This window comes from Porcisia hertigi, chromosome 4 (genome assembly GCF_017918235.1).
Source record: "Porcisia hertigi strain C119 chromosome 4, whole genome shotgun sequence".
NCBI lineage: Eukaryota > Euglenozoa > Kinetoplastea > Trypanosomatida > Trypanosomatidae > Porcisia > Porcisia hertigi.
In genome coordinates, this window is record NC_090563.1 from 173,132 (window position 1) to 190,497 (window position 17,366).

A 17,366-nucleotide genomic window follows, 5' to 3' on the forward strand; every position below is an offset into this window, starting at 1 on the left:
AAAAAAGCAAAAACTATATATAATAATAATAATATAATCTGTATATATATAGTATGGCGAGCTGCTGTTCTCTCTCTTTTCTTCACCCCCTACAGGTGCGGGGGAGGGAGGGTCGGGGGAGGCGGCGCTGTCTTTGTTCGCTTGTCTTTCCGCCACATGAACACACGCGCCCAACCCCTTCACGTAGAGAGAGTGTGTGTGTGTGTGCGTGTGCGTGGAGGGGGATGGGGAGGTGTAGGGCGGGGGGGAGGTGAGGGGAATAGGCCGTTCACAGATATGTGGGGGATTCGAGCGAATGTTCCCCTCGCTTTTCTTTTGTGCGTGCGCAGATTGGGGGGGGGGAGGGCGTACGAGTGTGTGTGTGTGTGATGAGGTGTGTGTATATATATATATCCAAGGGAAAGAGGGAGGGGGGAGGAGGTGTGTGTAGCAGCAACAGCAACAATAGTCATGAATCACAAGGAGGCATGGCGACCTGCCGCATCGGTAAGGCCCGCGGTAGCGCGCAGCTCTTTATTTTCCGTAGAGTTTTGTCTGGTAGCAGCCCCAAAAAAGGGGGGGAGGGCTCAAGGCAGCATCATCTCCTACGCCTTGTATATATATTTATGTATATATATTGTATATATATTGTATATAAACAGAATCTTTCGCGTGTGTGATTACGTGCTGTTTTGTCACGATTAAAGATGGCAGCGATATGTGATGCAACAGCATTGAGGGGGTGGAAGGGGGAAGGGGGGGAGGTTGTATCCATCTTGACGTATGCGCGTCTCCCTCTGCGTCTGTGGTGCATCAGATCATCTTTTTACATGTTGTAGCCGTTGAATGCATTACGCACACATACTGGTGCACGCTATGGGGGATAAGGGGGTGGGGGGGCAGAGAGAGAGAGAGAGGAGAGGAGGGGCGGGGCAACCGTTAGTCCGAATGTGTATACATACACACATAAGGCCAGTGTATAGGCGGCGGCGGGGGTGGGGTGGGGTGGGGGGGGCGATATTTAGCGGGTATCTATAGCTCGTTGTCCATCGTGAGGCCTCCACTATAGCTATTAACGGTGTGCCCTCCCCCCCCTCCCTCCCCCACACCTCTCCTCCTCCTCTTCTCGGCAGTATCGACTTTTTTTTTCCGTTAGTAATCATCGCCTGCGACGCCGATAGACTGCACATAAAAGCGGTACATCTCCCTCGCTTTATCCATCGCTGCATCCCACTCCCGCTGCGTTTGTTCATCGGCACCAGCGCGCGGCGTGGCTGCGGCTGCTGCAGCGTCGTTACGGCTAATATTGATGGATCCCACGCGGATCATCTCTTGAAAGATCTGCATCGACAGTGCTGAGTTGTTGTCACCGCAGTATTGATCAGCGCCATGCTTCTCTTCAACCCCCTCTTCGGCCTGTGGCGCTGAGTGCCACGTCTGTTGAGGTTGGGAGGGGCCGACCTCGCCCCAATCCGTTGGACACGCCGTTTTTTCTGCCCCGGTGACGATCTCGGTGGCACCGCCTGCTGCTACTGCTGCTGCTGCTGCTTTTTCAGGTGTGTGCCCAGCATTTCTTGTGTGCGACTCAGGTTGATGCTGATGATGACAGTGGTTGCTGCTACAGGCGTTGCTGCTCGACAACTGCCACCGCTGATGGTTTGTCACGAGTTGTTGAAGGTATGGGTTGATCTGCGGCACTCGGTAGAGCTGCTTCGTGAGCGAGGAGCAACCGAAGAATTCGCAAAGGTTTGCCCACATACCATAGTCGAACAGGCTGTATACTCTCTCTCCCAGGGTGAAGCAGTACAGGCTACTTTCCCCCTCGCTATGCTTCACGTCGTACAAGGTCAGGTTTCGGGCTATAGCCCAGAACTGCTTCCATAGGGAAAACACAATGGCCAGCATCACCAAGGGCAGGGCCACTTGGATGTGCATGTAGGCAAAGCGACGTCCGGTTGTCGAAAACACAACGGCTTCGTATTTTCGAGCGATCTCATCGTTACCGGCCGTGCCCCCTAATGTGTGCGACAGTTGAGCGATTTGGCTCATGAGACGACTGTATTCGCATGCGTAGCGGTAGAAGCAGCTCAACAGCGAGAGCAGCGCGACGTGCAACCAAACAAATGCGCGGTGGTTGCCACCGCCGATGGCGATGCCGCCCATGTCGAAGCTATAATGGTCATAGCGTAGGACGACGCGCCCAATCTGCGGGCAGTACTGCGCACGCAGTGGTTTGCGCACCATTGTGCGGAGATCCGCGCCATACAGCAACTCTTTAGGATATTCGCCCTTGACGCTCCGAAGACTCGCGTAGATGCCCTTGCGCTGTCCCTCCGTGCTCGTCACCATGCCAGGAGAGAGGCATAGGACGCACACACTGAGAGCCAAGGTTGCAACAATGGCGGGAACGAGCCACATGCTAAGCATTTTGTGGTCCTCCAAGAGCACGCTGTAGTACATGTAGTAGTAGTTCACTGAGAAGAACCCAAAACAGATTCCCTGTACACCCAAAAAACCGATCCACCAGCCCAAACCAGTGAGGCGGCAGCTGTTGGCATTACGGCTATTGCGCCGCTTCATCTGCAGATAACAAGTGAACATGAGCGGCAGCAATGCCAACAATACAAAAAAATTGTCGGTGATGCAACAGCAGCCGTAGAACAAGCCATGTGGCAACGTGGCAATGGCGAGGAGCTGCAGCACATTTTTTGGAGTGAGCAGCTGCCACAGAGTCCGCGCCGAGTCATCCCGCAACACCTTCTCTCGTGACTGTGTGGTGGTCGCACGACTATACGCCCTCAGAAGCGACCGCGTGTCGCGGAGACTCGCTTTACACTGCTGTTGTCGCTCATCACGCCGGTGGCGAGCAGCGCTGGCGGACTTGGACCGCAGCAACACAATAAGCTTGTCCCTCCAGTACTGCTTCCATGATTGCACCCGCGAGGCCGGTGACTGGGCGAGCTGCAGTGGTGTGACGCCGTTGTTGTTGGCAGCGTAGACGTTGGCCCCTTTTTCGAGCAGCGCCCGCACGAGGGCCACGTCGCCGGTGATCACTGCGCAATGCAGCGGCGTGTCACCGCCGTGCAAAGCGTCCGCGTTGGCGGCTTCCGTTGTGGCGAGGCCTACACCGTCAGCAGAACCAAAGGGTGAGTTGTAGTTCCGAAACGCTGTCGATATGCCGTTGTTGTTCGTGAGCGGTATCGAACTGTCAGAGGGGTGCGTGGGCCACTGTGCCCGGGGCATGCCATTTGTGACACCACATGCGAATAGTGTCGACGGTGTGCTAGCTGTGTGAGCAGGGTAGTCGTCGCCGTGATCAATTCGAACGGTCCCGGCGCCAGCCGACCACCCTTGGTTGGGCAGCCCCGTCGCTGGCAACGCAGTAGATGACAGAGCATCCCAGTCATCCCTCATGTTGACATCCAGGCCTACTTGCTCAATGAGATACAGAGCCGCATAGATGTTGCCAAGGGAGCGACACGCCGTATGTAGTAACCGCTCGCGCGCCGCCGCTTCGTGAAAGGCTTCTTCACCCATCGACACCCGCAGCGTCTCCATCAAGTGCGGGTAGGCAACAGCGTAGCTCAGTACCGTACGCCCTCGCGCATCCTGCACGTTCAGGTCAGCCCCTTTCGCCAGCAGCAGCTTCACCACCTGCGTGTTCTGCCGTGCTGCGGCCACCATGAGCGGTGTCTGTCCCTGCCCGTTCCGCATGGCGGCGTTTATATCGGCGCCATTGTCGATGAGAAACGAGACGATCAGCTGGTTCTGGGAAGACAGGTGCAGGATGTGGCTCGTGCTGCCTCTGCTCTCATCCTCTGCACAATCACCACACTCTTTACCCATATGGCTTCCAGCCAGAAAGTCACACGTATTGTCACCACTGTCGAAGGTGACTTTGTTTAGCGCCTCCACCGTACCCGCCGCGGCAACGTGTAGCGCTGTCGCGCCGTCTTCGCCTCGCGTAGCGTTGACTGGCACGCCACTCATCATAAATGTCGTGAGAATCGCAAAGTCTGCATCGTTCAATAGACACTCAAAGAACGTGCGCCGGTCTACGCGGGTGTGGTCGAGGTCAATCGGCTTGTCCCGGCCCTGCGCTGCGCCAGTGTCGGGAGTGCTGCCAACATCGGGTTGCAGATAGTACGAGAGCGGGAGCGGTCCACCGTTTTTTTCAATAGCGCCGTGGAACACCTGCATGGTCGTGTGTATGTGGCGGTGGTGTGGTGTGGGATCTGATTATAATAGATGGTTTGTGCGTTGGAGCGAGGGCGGTGACAAGCAACACGGCGCACACAGACACACGACGTTGGTGTTGTACTGCTACAACGACGCGTGTGGCGATTAGGAGCTATACTCTACGAAAAAATGTTCACTCCTTAGCGACACAGCGAGTAGGTGAGAGAGAGGGAGGGAGGGGGGTGGGGGAGAGGGGGGATGGGATGGGAAGACCAGACAGAGAGGCGGTTCATGTGACCGAGACCGCGTGAGACACGCCGCGGCACCGTACTAACCACCATCCCGCACATCGATGCGTTCCGCTCGCTGTCTCTAGTAATGCCTCCGCTCCCGAGAGAGAGAGTGGAGTGGGGTGGGGTGGGGTGGGGGGGAGGAGGAAAGATTTATTCTCTGTGTGTTGAGAGTTTTTTTTTTGTGATCTCGTGAGGCACCTCTCCCCCTTTTTTCTCTTTTCTAATTCACACACACACACACACTCTCAGGCACACACGATACGGACAACCAAAAGAAAACAAGGTGCTACGCTTCACGTGACCGCTTACGATCCACCACCGCGTTCGCTTCACCGAGAACCACTGGCGCACCCTGCGGCATCACCACCGCCGCCGCATCCACAGCGAGGACGCCACAACTGCTACTACTATTGCCGTTTTTTGTTGGGGCATCACCCATCCTTCTCATCGCTACCGGTGTGAAGAGGGCACGTGTTGTCTCCTGCTGCTGCCGCGCCAGCTCCGCGAGCGGCACCGCATCGTACGCTCGCAGACCGTCCAGAAGTCGACGTATTTTGGTTAGTCCCCGCTGCAGCTCTTTTCGAGACGCCGCCAATCGTGCACGAGCTTGCTCCATACGCGCTTCAAGAGTACTTCGAGTCAAGGTTAGGCTCAGCTCTTCTGGTGTCTGGAGAGGACTCGCAGTGCCGGGGGAGAGCGAAGAGCCGTCACCCTCGCCGCGCCACTGCTGGCCATCTGCCGGCGACGACGCCAGTGGCGAGGCCGTAAAGATGTCAACAGCTGCGCGGCCTTTTGTCTTACTCAGCTCTCCGTCACTGGTTGATGATGATGCCGTCTCTGTGCGAGGAGCTTGCTGCTCCTGCAGTGATGCAGTCGAGTCTGCGTTGGATAACAGTTGTCGCGCATCGTGCAGCTGCAGTGCCTTGCGGTAGCAGCCCACCTGCTTTGCCGCTTCTGCACTACAGAGGAAGTGCGGCCAGACGATCTCGTGGAGGAGATGGCAGCCACCGATGGGGAGCAGAGGTGTGTCAACGAGAACCCGCTGCAGCACAGCCGTCACCGCCAGCGCGGACGCCGGGTTCGAGGTGGCTGCACTGCCCAATATGCTTGTCTGCGCGATCGCCAGGCGCTGTGTCGCGTCTAGCGTGGTGGGTGTCGTCGCTACATCTTCTGTCATATCACCCGAGGTTAAATCCGGGTGCTGCTGCTGCTGCCGCTGCGGTGGTGGTGGTGGTGAGAGGCGCAACGAGCGTGGCGTCTCACTAATCATGAAGGGGTTCCGTGAGACGCGCTCCAGCACAAAAGCCGAGAATGATGGTGCCGGTGTGCTGGTCGACGCTGCAGAGCTTCTCGCGGCCCCTGCTGCGGATGGTAAAGGGGTCGATAGCGACGGCAGCATCTCGTTTTTTTTTTCGTGTGTGTGTGATCGCAACCGCCCCCGCCCCCCTGAAGGAGAAATACGTGCTGCGAGCGCGGTTGTGCGCGTTGGTGTGTGCCGCAGCCTTGGATTCGGTACGACAGATGAAGGAGGAGGGATGAAGGGAGGGGGGATGAAGGGAGGGGCAAGCGCCGACGCGCACGACATGACATCCATCTCAGGTATATACGCTTCGTTGGGCGCATTTTTTTTTGTCCAGACGGGAAAAGGGGAGGGGGGTGGGTGGGGGGTTGCTGCTGTTTGATGATGCTACTTTTTAATAGTTTTGTTTGTTCAACACTTTATGATAAGAGCCTGCGAGGCGGGGAAAGAGAAAGAACGCTGTGTGTGTGTGCGCGTGTGTGTGTGTGGGGGGGGGGGGGGAGGGGATGCAGGCACTCCAATACACACACACACACACGCGCAAAAAAAAAAACGAGATGCTGCCATCTACGTGTCTACCACACAAGAAGCAATCGAAGCAATCGTTACACATGTATACAACATGCACACGTCAAAGGAGAAGACGCATACATTTTAATTATATAAACTAAAGCGTACATTGAACAGGCAAAGCCGCTGCTGACAGCCAAGCGTTTAGAGAGAGAGAGAGGTTGCACAGCTGCTACCCCCTTCCTTCCCTCCCTTACTCAGACGCTTAATATATATATATATATATATATCTGACTGCGGCCGTGCTTTCGTTCACGAAACCCCGCAGGGCGGCACCATCCAAACTTTATAAAGGCAGCCTCCCCCCCCCTCCCTCCCCCTTTCTATCATACGAGAAGTGCAACCGGAGGAGGAGGAGGAGGAGAGGAGAGTCGCAGAGAGAAGAGGAAACACGGCTTAACAATGGCACGGCAGGTTATGTACGGCACGTACTTGATTGGCAAGTTAAGTGATCCTCGATCGTTTCTGCTCTCGTGCATGCGTGTACGGCACGGTTCGTCTACATGACTTTGCGGTCCGTATGACGGTCGTTGCCCCCCTCCCCCCCCTTTTTGTTGTTTTGCGACTGTGCGGCAATGTGGTATGGCGCATCCGCTTCGCGCTGTTCATCTGGTTGCTTTGGGTGATCCATTTTTACCTCGAGAGCACCGCAACGCCACTCTTCGAGAAGCGCAGCTGTTCGCCTCTCGAGAAGCCAATCGTTGTGACGATACGTTCGATTCTACTCTAGGAGCAATGATCCCCCTCCCCGTGATGGTGAGTCCGCCCTCCCCATCCCGCCACCGCTGAGTCTCGCGCTAGTCATGTGCGTCGACGTTTTCATTGCGACTGATCTTCATGGACTTGAGCGTTTGCAGGAATTGCCGGAGGCTCACATATCCTGTATGTTGGGGATCGCAGAGCCGATAGTACTGCATTGCCTGTTCGGGCGTCTGGACGTGCTTGTACGTCAAACACAGGGCTCTGAACCTACTTGCATCGATCAAGCCCTTGTACTCGGGATCAGCGGCGCGAAACTGCAGGATGGCATCCATGTACTCAAATCGACTCAGCCCAAAGAGGGACGACGGGTCTGGCTGATGCCTGCTGAACCAAGTGATGAAGTCGTCCTGAGAGACGTACCCCTTCCGTCCCCGATCCATGCTAGAGAATATGGTGTCCATGTCCTCGTCGCGTTGGACAAAATTCATGCAAACACACAAATCTCGCAGTTGTGTACGGTTCAGCTGGCCCGTGTCGTCGTCGAACATCATGAAGACGCCGATCAGCTGATCGCAATCGATCTGCGAGAGCCCGTAGTGCGGCAGCAGGTCTTGGGAATAGGTAGAGGTGAGGACGACGGGTGAGCGGTTAGTGTGCAACCCACTACCACCACCACCCTGATTACTTGCATATGCTGTTTCCTCTGACGGGTTCGCTGCAACCCCCGCGGGGGGTAGCCGAGGCGGGGATGAGATGTGATCTGAGCAGCTGGCTGATGTCGTCTCAGCGGGTGTGTCTTTGAACAAGGTACCAGCGCCCTCTCCGGGCGACGATATGCAGTTGGCACGCACCGTCGTCCATGTCGGGTTGTCCCCGATGGGGGTGTAGCCGTCCTCGATTTCGTGCTGCGCTCGACGCGGTCCACCGTAGTTTGTTGGCGGCCTGCTCAGGAGGGGCCGAGATGGTTGCGCCTCATCAACTGCAATGTCAGGTTTTGTGATGGCGTCTGCTGAGACAAACCATTCAACGCTAGTTGGCGCGGTTGAGGGGCTTTGCTGCTTCTGCCCTGCTCGGTTCACCTCCTCACATGTGTGGTGGTGCTCCGAGGACTCACGCGACCCTCGCCAGTGGCAGTACTGACACTCGACCTCTACCCTCATGACAGCGTTGAGCAACACGCGGTTGGGCTGCTTTTCCCTCTGCACAGCCGTTTGGCAGATGGGGCACTGGAGGGCTTCCACTATCCTGGGCCGCGCCGCCTGCTGCGCGCGGGCTGCATCGATGCATTGCTTGCAACATATGTCTCCACATGGCTCCAATTCCACTGGGTCAATCCAAGGGTCGTGGCAAAGGGGGCACAGAAGCAGTGGATCGATGTTTTGTCCTGGCACGATCGTGAACTGCCGCCACGGCAGTGGGACCCCCGCCATCTTGACGATCGCAGCAGCGCAGAGAGGGGTGTCTCACTGCCGTCGCGGCAGTTCACGATGATGCCAGGACACCGCGCGTATGAGTGACAGACACACACACACACGCACACGCACACGCAAAGGGTTGTCAGGAGTGGTGATGGAGGAAAACGAGCGAGGAAAGAAAAAAAAATACCAAAAAAAAAGGACTGCTAAAAAGGAGAGGAGTCGATGCAATATTAGACGTGTGCCCGCGTGTGTGCGTGCGTGTGTGTGTGTGTGTGTGTACACTCCGTTTTGGAGAGGTGGAGGCTAACGCATACTCACACCTCTACGTGCACTCCAAAGAGCGACATTGGCGGGTGGAGACACAACAGCATCCGCGTTCCACAACAACGATAATAAACCCAGCACAAAAAAAAACCCAGGGAGCAGGTGCGAGAGAGAGAGAGAGAGGAAAGTTGTGAGCATGTACGTGTATGGGTGTGCCTGTGATGGTGGTGGTGGTTGTGTTGTGTTGTGTGTTGTGGGAAGACTTGAGCCGACTGACACGAGTAGCCGTAAAAGCACAGCCTCTCTCATCACCATTGAAGAGAGTGGGCGTTGAAGCCTGTCCATGAAGGAAGCAGAGCAGAATGAAGAGAGAGGAGGAAGGGGGGGGGGCTTGACTTGCCCGGTCTCACGAGCTGCATCATATTCGAACTCCCGCATCCTGCAAATCCTTCAAGGGATCCGTTTTTTCTCTTCTGGTACACACTCACCCCTCCCCTCCTTGTCGTCTGTGCGAGAGAGGCGGGAGGGAGGGAAGGGGGTGAGGGGTGAGTGAGTGCGTGTGTGTTCACCCCTCCTCCCCCTCCCCCCCCTTCCTCCTCTCCACGCAGCGACGGCGCTTGAAGCTGAGAGGTAGAGGTGGTTTGTTTTTTTTCTTCTACTTTTTTTTCCCCCAAGCTCATATAATAATGACGGAGTGGGTGGGGCAGAGACCTTCACATAGGCCGTCAACAGCACCACCATCGGGTGGGGTGGTGGCGGCAGATCAGTAACAGCCCGTAAGCGTTTGCCTTCATTACATACTGCACACTAAAAAATACGCAAACACATGTTGATCTATTCGAGCTCGAGAGAAGACGGTGAAACTCAGCTCCCCCCTCTTTTTTCTCCTCCTCCTCTTCCCCCCCTCCCCCCTCCCGTTCCGACTGACCACTACAGGGCTGCTTCTCTGCTGCGTTTGGTTAGGGGGAATCACACACGTCCACTCGCACTACCTGTTCCAAGCACCCAGTCACGGTCGAAGCATCGAGTAGGCGATGTCCATGACGTCAGCTTCGATGCGCGGGTACGTGGGGTGATGTGCAAGCACGCGCTTACATATGTCAATCGCCTTCACTGGCTCGCCACCGCGCAGGTAGTTGAAGCCCAGCTTGTATCCGACAGCCGGGTCGGACTCCTGGACCAACTCCCATGCTTTTTGATAGCATCGCGAGGCTTCCTTGTGCTTCTGCTGTCGCTCATGGATCACGCCGAGAGCGTTCCAGGCGGCTCCGCAGCCCTGGTTTGCTGCTAGCACCTGCTGCAACACGAGCCGGGCGTCCTCCAAGTGGTTTGCATGGGTGTCCATGTACGCTTGCAGCAGCATGGCACGCTCGATCGTGTCGTCCTCGGAACAAGTGAGGAGAGCCATCGGTGGAGAGAGGACAGCCGGAGCTGGCGGTGGGGTACCGCCATTGGATGCGGTGTTGTGGCTACTCTTGTCCACCTGCTTTCCCGCATGCTTCATAACCTCCGCCACCGTCGTTTTGACATCTGTGCTGGCCCACAGCCTCGCCAGCACATTGCGCGCCGCCGTTTCTTGTCCGGATATGAACAGGCACATGGCCAGCCCAAGAAACGCGGCCGGATGCACTACTTTGCACTGTAGCGCGAAGGCGAGTGTGGCGGTGTTGTTGCTGTTGTTGCTGCGCTGCGCCGCGGCCTCGTGCATGCCGGCGAGAAGCCGGAGGTCTTCGTCGTCGTCATCCGAGTCGTTCTGGATGACATTCCTCGACGACTTCGCTGCTCCGGCGGCAGCAGCAGCAGCAGCAGCGGGGCTGTTTTTCAGGCTGCCACCGTCGCCCCCTTTCGCGGCCGTTACACCGCTCGCGTCTTTCAGACTGGGCCCGCCGTCCGTTTCTGCGAACACGATACACTCCAGGAAGAGATGCATGGCGGTCTCGATCTCCGCTGGGCGTCGCGTCGCCATTGTGCAGTAGGCCTGAAGAATGCGTCGTTCTTCGCTATGCACCGGCAGCAGCAACAGAAGTCGCTCCGCGAAGCGAATGTTATCGTGCAGATCTGTACTACCAGTCGCAGTCGCTGCTGCCGCCGAGGCGTGCTTGTTTGAGGAATGCTGTTGTTTTGCGGTAGGCGGTGGGTTTGCCTGCCCCGCTGGGTTCGCGCTTCGCACCCAAAGATCCTGGGTGGTCGGCACCAGGTAGATGCGAATCATGCGCACCAGGGCCCGCGTACACCACGCATTGTCGGCTGGCAGACGGGCCAAGTTGAAGTGTCGAAGCGCCTCGGGGTTGTTATTGCAAAAATGCTCGTAGAGGCCGCGTGCGTAGCTCAGGCCCGGGTCTGCGCGTTGGCCCGCCGGTGTGGCTGCCGCCGCGGCCCGCTCGAGCGTATTTTTGGCGTCGGTCAACGCCCCGGCGTGGTAAAGCAGGACGAGGTAGTACACCAAAGCCTCGTAGTGCTGAGGATTCTTCTCCAGGAGAGTCTCGAACATGGCGCGAGCGTCCTCGGTACGGCCCTGCTGCGTGTACAGGTTCGCCAGTAGTATCACTGCCTCTCCATTGCCTGTGCTGCCACCATCCATGCGTAGAACAGTCGTGCAGTACTGCTCACACTTGTCCATATCCCCGGTGCGGTAGCAGAGCCGCGCCGACTCGAGCTGGGCACGCTCGTTGGACTCATCGTACGTGATAGCCTCTTGCAGGTACTCACGCGCGTTCGTGAGGCGGACAGCAATGGCGGACTGGATCGCCAGCGCCGCCGCAGCCTCCACTTTCTTGTCTGTCATAATGACTGAGGCCGGCGGCGGGGCCGGGGTACTGTAGATGCACCGCGCGCCGAGTTCCGCACAAATGCCGGCCATGACCACGCGCTGCTCGGCGTGCACGTCGGCTGTCTCGGCACGTAAATGATGATCGAGGAGGCGCCGTTGCAGCGATCGGGCAGTGCGAAGAGCCGCGAGAGCTACATCGCCGTGATCACGGCTTGCAGCGCCACCGGTATCGGTGGCTGTGCCCTGCGCGCTCAGCGGCACCGTCCATGGCTGGTCACGCAGCACCTTGTACAGGAGGAGGTAAAGGTTGATCTGCTCAATCGCCGTCACCACCGCTTCTTCAGGCGCCGCCGCTGCTGCGGTGGGCGTCAGCCCTTCTTCTCCAGCGCCCGTCGAGGATAGCTCGTACACAGGCGACTGCAGGATTGTTTCGCGCGCCTCATCGATGCGGCCCAGCCGCCACTGCAGCGTGGCAAGATCGGCCCGCACGGCGGAGAGGTACGGATCGGTCGTGAGCGCGTCCTGGTAGTACCGGACCGCCTTGGCGTAGTCGTGTGACGCAACAAGAGCGCGGCCGACGCGCACAGATAGCTCGTTGCTGGATGGGGAAAGTGCCTTGGCCTTCTCGTACGCCGCGATTGCCTTCTCCGGTTCCTGGATTGTCGAATAGGCGTCGCCAAGCTCCACGTAGCTCTGCGCCGACTGCACCGCCTCCGCCATTTCTTCGAAACAGCGGATGTACATGGCGACGTTGTGCTTCTGCGAGAGAAAGAGTTTCCCAAGCTGCGAGTGGGCGGCAATGTAGTACGGGCTCTTGCTCGGCACCTGCCGAAGCAGTTCGATGCTCTTATCCACATCTGTGCGCGCGGCCAGCATGGCTTGTGCAATGGCGACGCGCCCCACCTGCGTGGATTCCCGAAACTTGAGTGCCGCCTCCGCTAGCGTCGTGCGCGCCGCGTCGACGTCGCGTACGCGCAGCTGCGCCTGCGCCAGCTGAAGGTATAATGTCACTAGCTCTGGCACACTCAGCGACTGTATCTCATTGCCCGAAGGGGCTGTGGTGGCGGCACTCTTCACCGCGTCGAGGGCGCGTTGCAGCGACTTGAGGGCCTCCGTCGACTTGCCTGTGGAGCTTTGCACGGTGCCAAGCAGCAGGTTATACAAGGGCTGCTCCTGTATGGAGAAGTTGAGGGTCAGTGCCTGCTCAAGAGCTCGGCTGGCCAGCTTGACATCCCCCATGTACTGGCATATCTGGCTGGACAACAAGAACGCTTCCGGTAGCGGCTGTTCCTGGACGAGAAGCGTGCTCTTGAGCAGATCCTGTGCTTTGCGCACCTCTCCCGTGATGAACCACACCTTGGCCAGCATGAGCTGGGCCTCCATGCAGGCTGGCAGGCGCTGTACGATAAATTGAAGATGACGTCCACATTTTTCACCAACCACGTCGGCCTGCTTGAACATCGGGTCCGGCGGTTCGTTGCGACAGTGAATCAAGTACGCATGAGCAACACTGAGCGCGACGGGTGCGTTGAGATGAACGTACATTTCCATTCCACAGCCCGCCAGCGCATTGACATCCTGCTTGATCGCATCGGCGGCCTGGTCCAGATACCGCAGCACCGTCGTCTCCTCCTCCACGCCGCGTCGGCGCCACTGCAGCTCTGCGTTCAGCAGGCAAAGCTCAGCGTTGCGCTGTGTGGCCGGCTGCAGCTCGTTGCAAAACTGTAGTTGCTTTGCTGCTTCCTCCAGCTCGTTTTGGTGCAAGAGGCACGTGACAGTACCTAAAAGCGGGGCTAGGCTGTCCGTCAGTGTTGCCGCCTTTCGGAACGTCGCCGATGCAGCTTTGTAGTCGCGTCGATACAGCTGCTGGTACCCCAGTCCGCAGAGCACATCTCCGTTGCGGCTTTCCAGTGCACACGCCAGCTCCGAGAACTTCGTTGTGGCATTCAAGAGATCCAACCGATCACCGGCCAGGCGTGAAAAAACGAGCGCGTATTGGTGCAGCAGCGCCACGTTGCGCGGCTCCTTGACCTGAACGGCTTCGAGCAGCCGGCGCAGACGCACCGCCGCGGCGTCGTAGCGGGTGTCCTTTCCAAAGGCGTAAAGTGCCTCGAGCGTGAGGGCCTCGACGTTGTCCTTGTCTCGGGCGAGGATGCGGCGGGCCACCTCAATCGCTTGATCCCAGTCCTCGGCGTGCATGAGTAGGCGGGCCTTGGTCACCAGCGGGGGAACGCTGCAGTTTGGGTAGAGAACGACAAGGCGGTCCAGCAAACTTTGCGCCCGTGTGATTTGTGTTTTTCGCTCCAGGAAGGCCACATAGCCAAGAGCGGCGTTCATATCAGTCCACTTGGACGCACTGCCTCCCCCACCACCGTCCACATCGCTGCCGGCCTGGAAGAAGGAGTACTGCACCTCCTCCATCTTCAGCGCACTCGAGAAGAGCGACCCCGCCTTCTCCAGCAGCGCGCTGCGACCTGAGAGTAGGTCTACCCAGCCGCGAATGGTGGAGAAGTTCGTGTACTCGTCTCGGTACGCCATCGCCGCCTCGTTGTCAGTGAACTTGAGGAGGATGTCTCTGGCCGTCTTGAGGTCACCGGTTGCCCAGCACAGCGCAGCTGCCTGTACCCAGCCCCCCATGTTGTCTGCAACCTCCAGAGCGTCGAGCCTCGCTTCAGTCTGCCCCAAGCCCTCCTGGTCCCGGTTCTGTTTGTAAATGAACTGCATGCCCATGAGCGCCGGTACGGCGGTGCTGCGGCGCGACTCGACAGCCTTGTACTCACGAAGGGCCTCGTTTGCCATACCTTGCCGATCAAGCGTCAGCGCGCGCCACACACGAAACAGGTGGTCGTCTGTGGTGTGGATGACAGACTGGCACACCTCCTCTGCATGGTGCCAGTACTGCTCCCGGACGTAGAAGAGGAGGAGGGCATAGTTGGTGCGCAGGATCGTGTCGGTCATGATTGGGGCTTGGATACGACAAAGTGAAGAAGGGGGATGGGGGCGCAGTTGACACCACACAGCTACTAAGTGACGGTGTCTACCGCAATGTCTCTCTCTTGTTGTCCCTCTGTGCCTGTGATATTTGTAATCTCACTTTGTTGTTCCCAGCGTGTGTGTGCGTATGTGCGGCGAAGTGCTTCTTTGGAGCCAAAAAAAAAAGATGAGGAGATGCCTGCACTTGGCGTTGAATGTAGTCCACACCTTCTTACTCTACCCTCTCCTCTGACGGTACAATGGGTTCTGTGTGTGTGTATCTCTGTGAGCTTCCCTGTGTGGTGGTGGTGGTGGTGTTGACTCCGTCCACCAGCCCCCCCGTCCCACCGTCCCCAACACGGCAGAATGGCACAGCGGTCCAAAACCAACAGTATAAAGATGGAGGAGTGAAGTGACAGTCAGTGAAGTGAGCGAGACAGGGAGGAGAGCGCCGTCAGCCGGGTGGGAGACACAAAAGAGAGCGGCGCGCTGAGGCGTAAAAAAAATGAACACACCATTCAGTGCTCACACTTTTGGAGACAACCTCTTCACCAATTTGCACGTCTGTGTGTAATTTTTTGTCCAGGAATTCCTCCGCTCCACACACACACACACACACGCGCGCGGGCGCGGTGGTCGTCTATTGGCCGCCCCCCCTCTTCCTCAGAAAAGGGGGAGCGCAGACAGCGGTCGAGGAAAGGTCATCATTCGCCACGGGCTCAGGACAGTGCGTGGGCGGCGGCGGTGCACAGACACGCTTCCGCATGGACCCACACCGCACCGCCAACGGCAGATGCCACGCTGGCACACGACAGAGGCTGCGACAGCGGGGCGGGGGCGGGGTAAGTGTGTGAGGGGGTGTTGCATCAGCCATACAAAAAGAACGGAACTGTAAGCGATCATTCATCTACACGGATCAGATTGAAGGGCTAACTTCAATGAACTGCTATGATATGTGTCGCATCATATGCATGGACGGCCGCATGTCCGCACCCGCCTTCCCTTCCCCTCCCCTCCCCTCCCCCCCCTTCCTCTCCACTCGTGTTCACCACACTTGCATCTCCGTCACTGCTATCACAGGCTGCACAACTAATGTGGGTGTCTGCACAGTCTGCTTACACAAGCACGTGAGCACACATACACACACCACCACCCTCACGAGTGGAACACCCGTCCATTTAATACACTCTCTGATGCGTTTTGTTCGGCCAGCACACACACGCGCGCGGGCGCGGTGGTCGTCTATTGGCCGCCCCCCCTCTTCCTCAGAAAAGGGGGAGCGCAGACAGCGGCCGAGGAAAGGTCATCATTCGCCACGGGCTCAGGACAGTGCGTGGGCGGCGGCGGTGCACAGACACGCTTCGGCATGGACCCACACCGCACCGCCAACGGCAGATGCCACGCCGGCACACGACAGAGGCTGCGACAGCGGGGCGGGGGCGGGGTAAGTGTGTGAGGGGGTGTTGCATCAGCCATACAAAAAGAACGGAACTGTAAGCGATCATTCATCTACACGGATCAGATTGAAGGGCTAACTTCAATGAACTGCTATGATATGTGTCGCATCATATGCATGGACGGCCGCATGTCCGCACCCGCCTTCCCCTCCTCCCCTCCCCTCCCCCTTCCTCTCCACTCGTGTTCACCACACTTGCATCTCCGTCACTGCTATCACAGGCTGCACAACTAATGTGGGTGTCTGCACAGTCTGCTTACACAAGCACGTGAGCACACATACACACACCACCACCCTCACGAGTGGAACACCCGTCCATTTAATACACTCTCTGATGCGTTTTGTTCGGCCAGCACACACACGCGCGCGGGCGCGGTGGTCGTCTATTGGCCGCCCCCCCTCTTCCTCAGAAAAGGGGGAGCGCAGACAGCGGTCGAGGAAAGGTCATCATTCGCCACGGGCTCAGGACAGTGCGTGGGCGGCGGCGGTGCACAGACACGCTTCCGCATGGACCCACACCGCACCGCCAACGGCAGATGCCACGCCGGCACACGACAGAGGCTGCGACAGCGGGGCGGGGGCGGGGTAAGTGTGTGAGGGGGTGTTGCATCAGCCATACAAAAAGAACGGAACTGTAAGCGATCATTCATCTACACGGATCAGATTGAAGGGCTAACTTCAATGAACTGCTATGATATGTGTCGCATCATATGCATGGACGGCCGCATGTCCGCACCCGCCTTCCCTTCCCTCCCCTCCCCTCCCCCTTCCTCTCCACTCGTGTTCACCACACTTGCATCTCCGTCACTGCTATCACAGGCTGCACAACTAATGTGGGTGTCTGCACAGTCTGCTTACACAAGCACGTGAGCACACATACACACACACACACACACACACACACACACACACACACACCACCACCCTCACGAGTGGAACACCCGTCCATTTAATACACTCTCTGATGCGTTTTGTTCGGCCAGCACACACACGCGCGCGGGCGCGGTGGTCGTCTATTAGCCGCCCCCCTCTTCCTCAGAAAAGGGGGAGCGCAGACAGCGGTCGAGGAAAGGTCATCATTCGCCACGGGCTCAGGACAGTGCGTGGGCGGCGGCGGTGCACAGACACGCTTCCGCATGGACCCACACCGCACCGCCAACGGCAGATGCCACGCCGGCACACGACAGAGGCTGCGACAGCGGGGCGGGGGCGGGGTAAGTGTGTGAGGGGGTGTTGCATCAGCCATACAAAAAGAACGGAACTGTAAGCGATCATTCATCTACACGGATCAGATTGAAGGGCTAACTTCAATGAACTGCTATGATATGTGTCGCATCATATGCATGGACGGCCGCATGTCCGCACCCGCCTTCCCTTCCCCTCCCTCCCCTCCCCCTTCCTCTCCACTCGTGTTCACCACACTTGCATCTCCGTCACTGCTATCACAGGCTGCACAACTAAT

The 17,366-nt window shown here is 57.9% G+C and overlaps 4 protein-coding genes across 4 annotated transcripts; all 4 read right to left on the minus strand.

Annotated features, from left to right (window-relative positions):
• Positions 1-1,131: 1,131 nt before the first annotated feature.
• Positions 1,132-4,179, minus strand: JKF63_07244 (uncharacterized protein; the record flags this gene model as incomplete). The annotated part of the gene is made up of 1 exon (XM_067903184.1): positions 1,132-4,179. The coding sequence occupies one exon, from the start codon at positions 4,177-4,179 to the stop codon at positions 1,132-1,134; it is 3,048 nt and encodes a 1,015-aa protein (XP_067759739.1).
• A 558-nt stretch (positions 4,180-4,737) lies between these two features.
• Positions 4,738-6,036, minus strand: JKF63_07245 (uncharacterized protein; the record flags this gene model as incomplete). Its single annotated transcript, XM_067903185.1, has 2 exons — positions 4,738-5,655; positions 5,698-6,036. The coding sequence occupies 2 exons, from the start codon at positions 6,034-6,036 to the stop codon at positions 4,738-4,740; spliced, it is 1,257 nt and encodes a 418-aa protein (XP_067759740.1).
• A 1,082-nt stretch (positions 6,037-7,118) lies between these two features.
• JKF63_07246 (uncharacterized protein) lies at positions 7,119-8,453 on the minus strand (the record flags this gene model as incomplete). The annotated part of the gene is made up of 1 exon (XM_067903186.1): positions 7,119-8,453. One exon carries the CDS (start codon positions 8,451-8,453, stop codon positions 7,119-7,121), a length of 1,335 nt encoding a protein of 444 aa, XP_067759741.1.
• A 1,261-nt stretch (positions 8,454-9,714) lies between these two features.
• JKF63_07247 (uncharacterized protein) lies at positions 9,715-14,433 on the minus strand (the record flags this gene model as incomplete). Its single annotated transcript, XM_067903187.1, has 1 exon — positions 9,715-14,433. One exon carries the CDS (start codon positions 14,431-14,433, stop codon positions 9,715-9,717), a length of 4,719 nt encoding a protein of 1,572 aa, XP_067759742.1.
• Between the last annotated feature and the right edge of the window lie 2,933 nt (positions 14,434-17,366).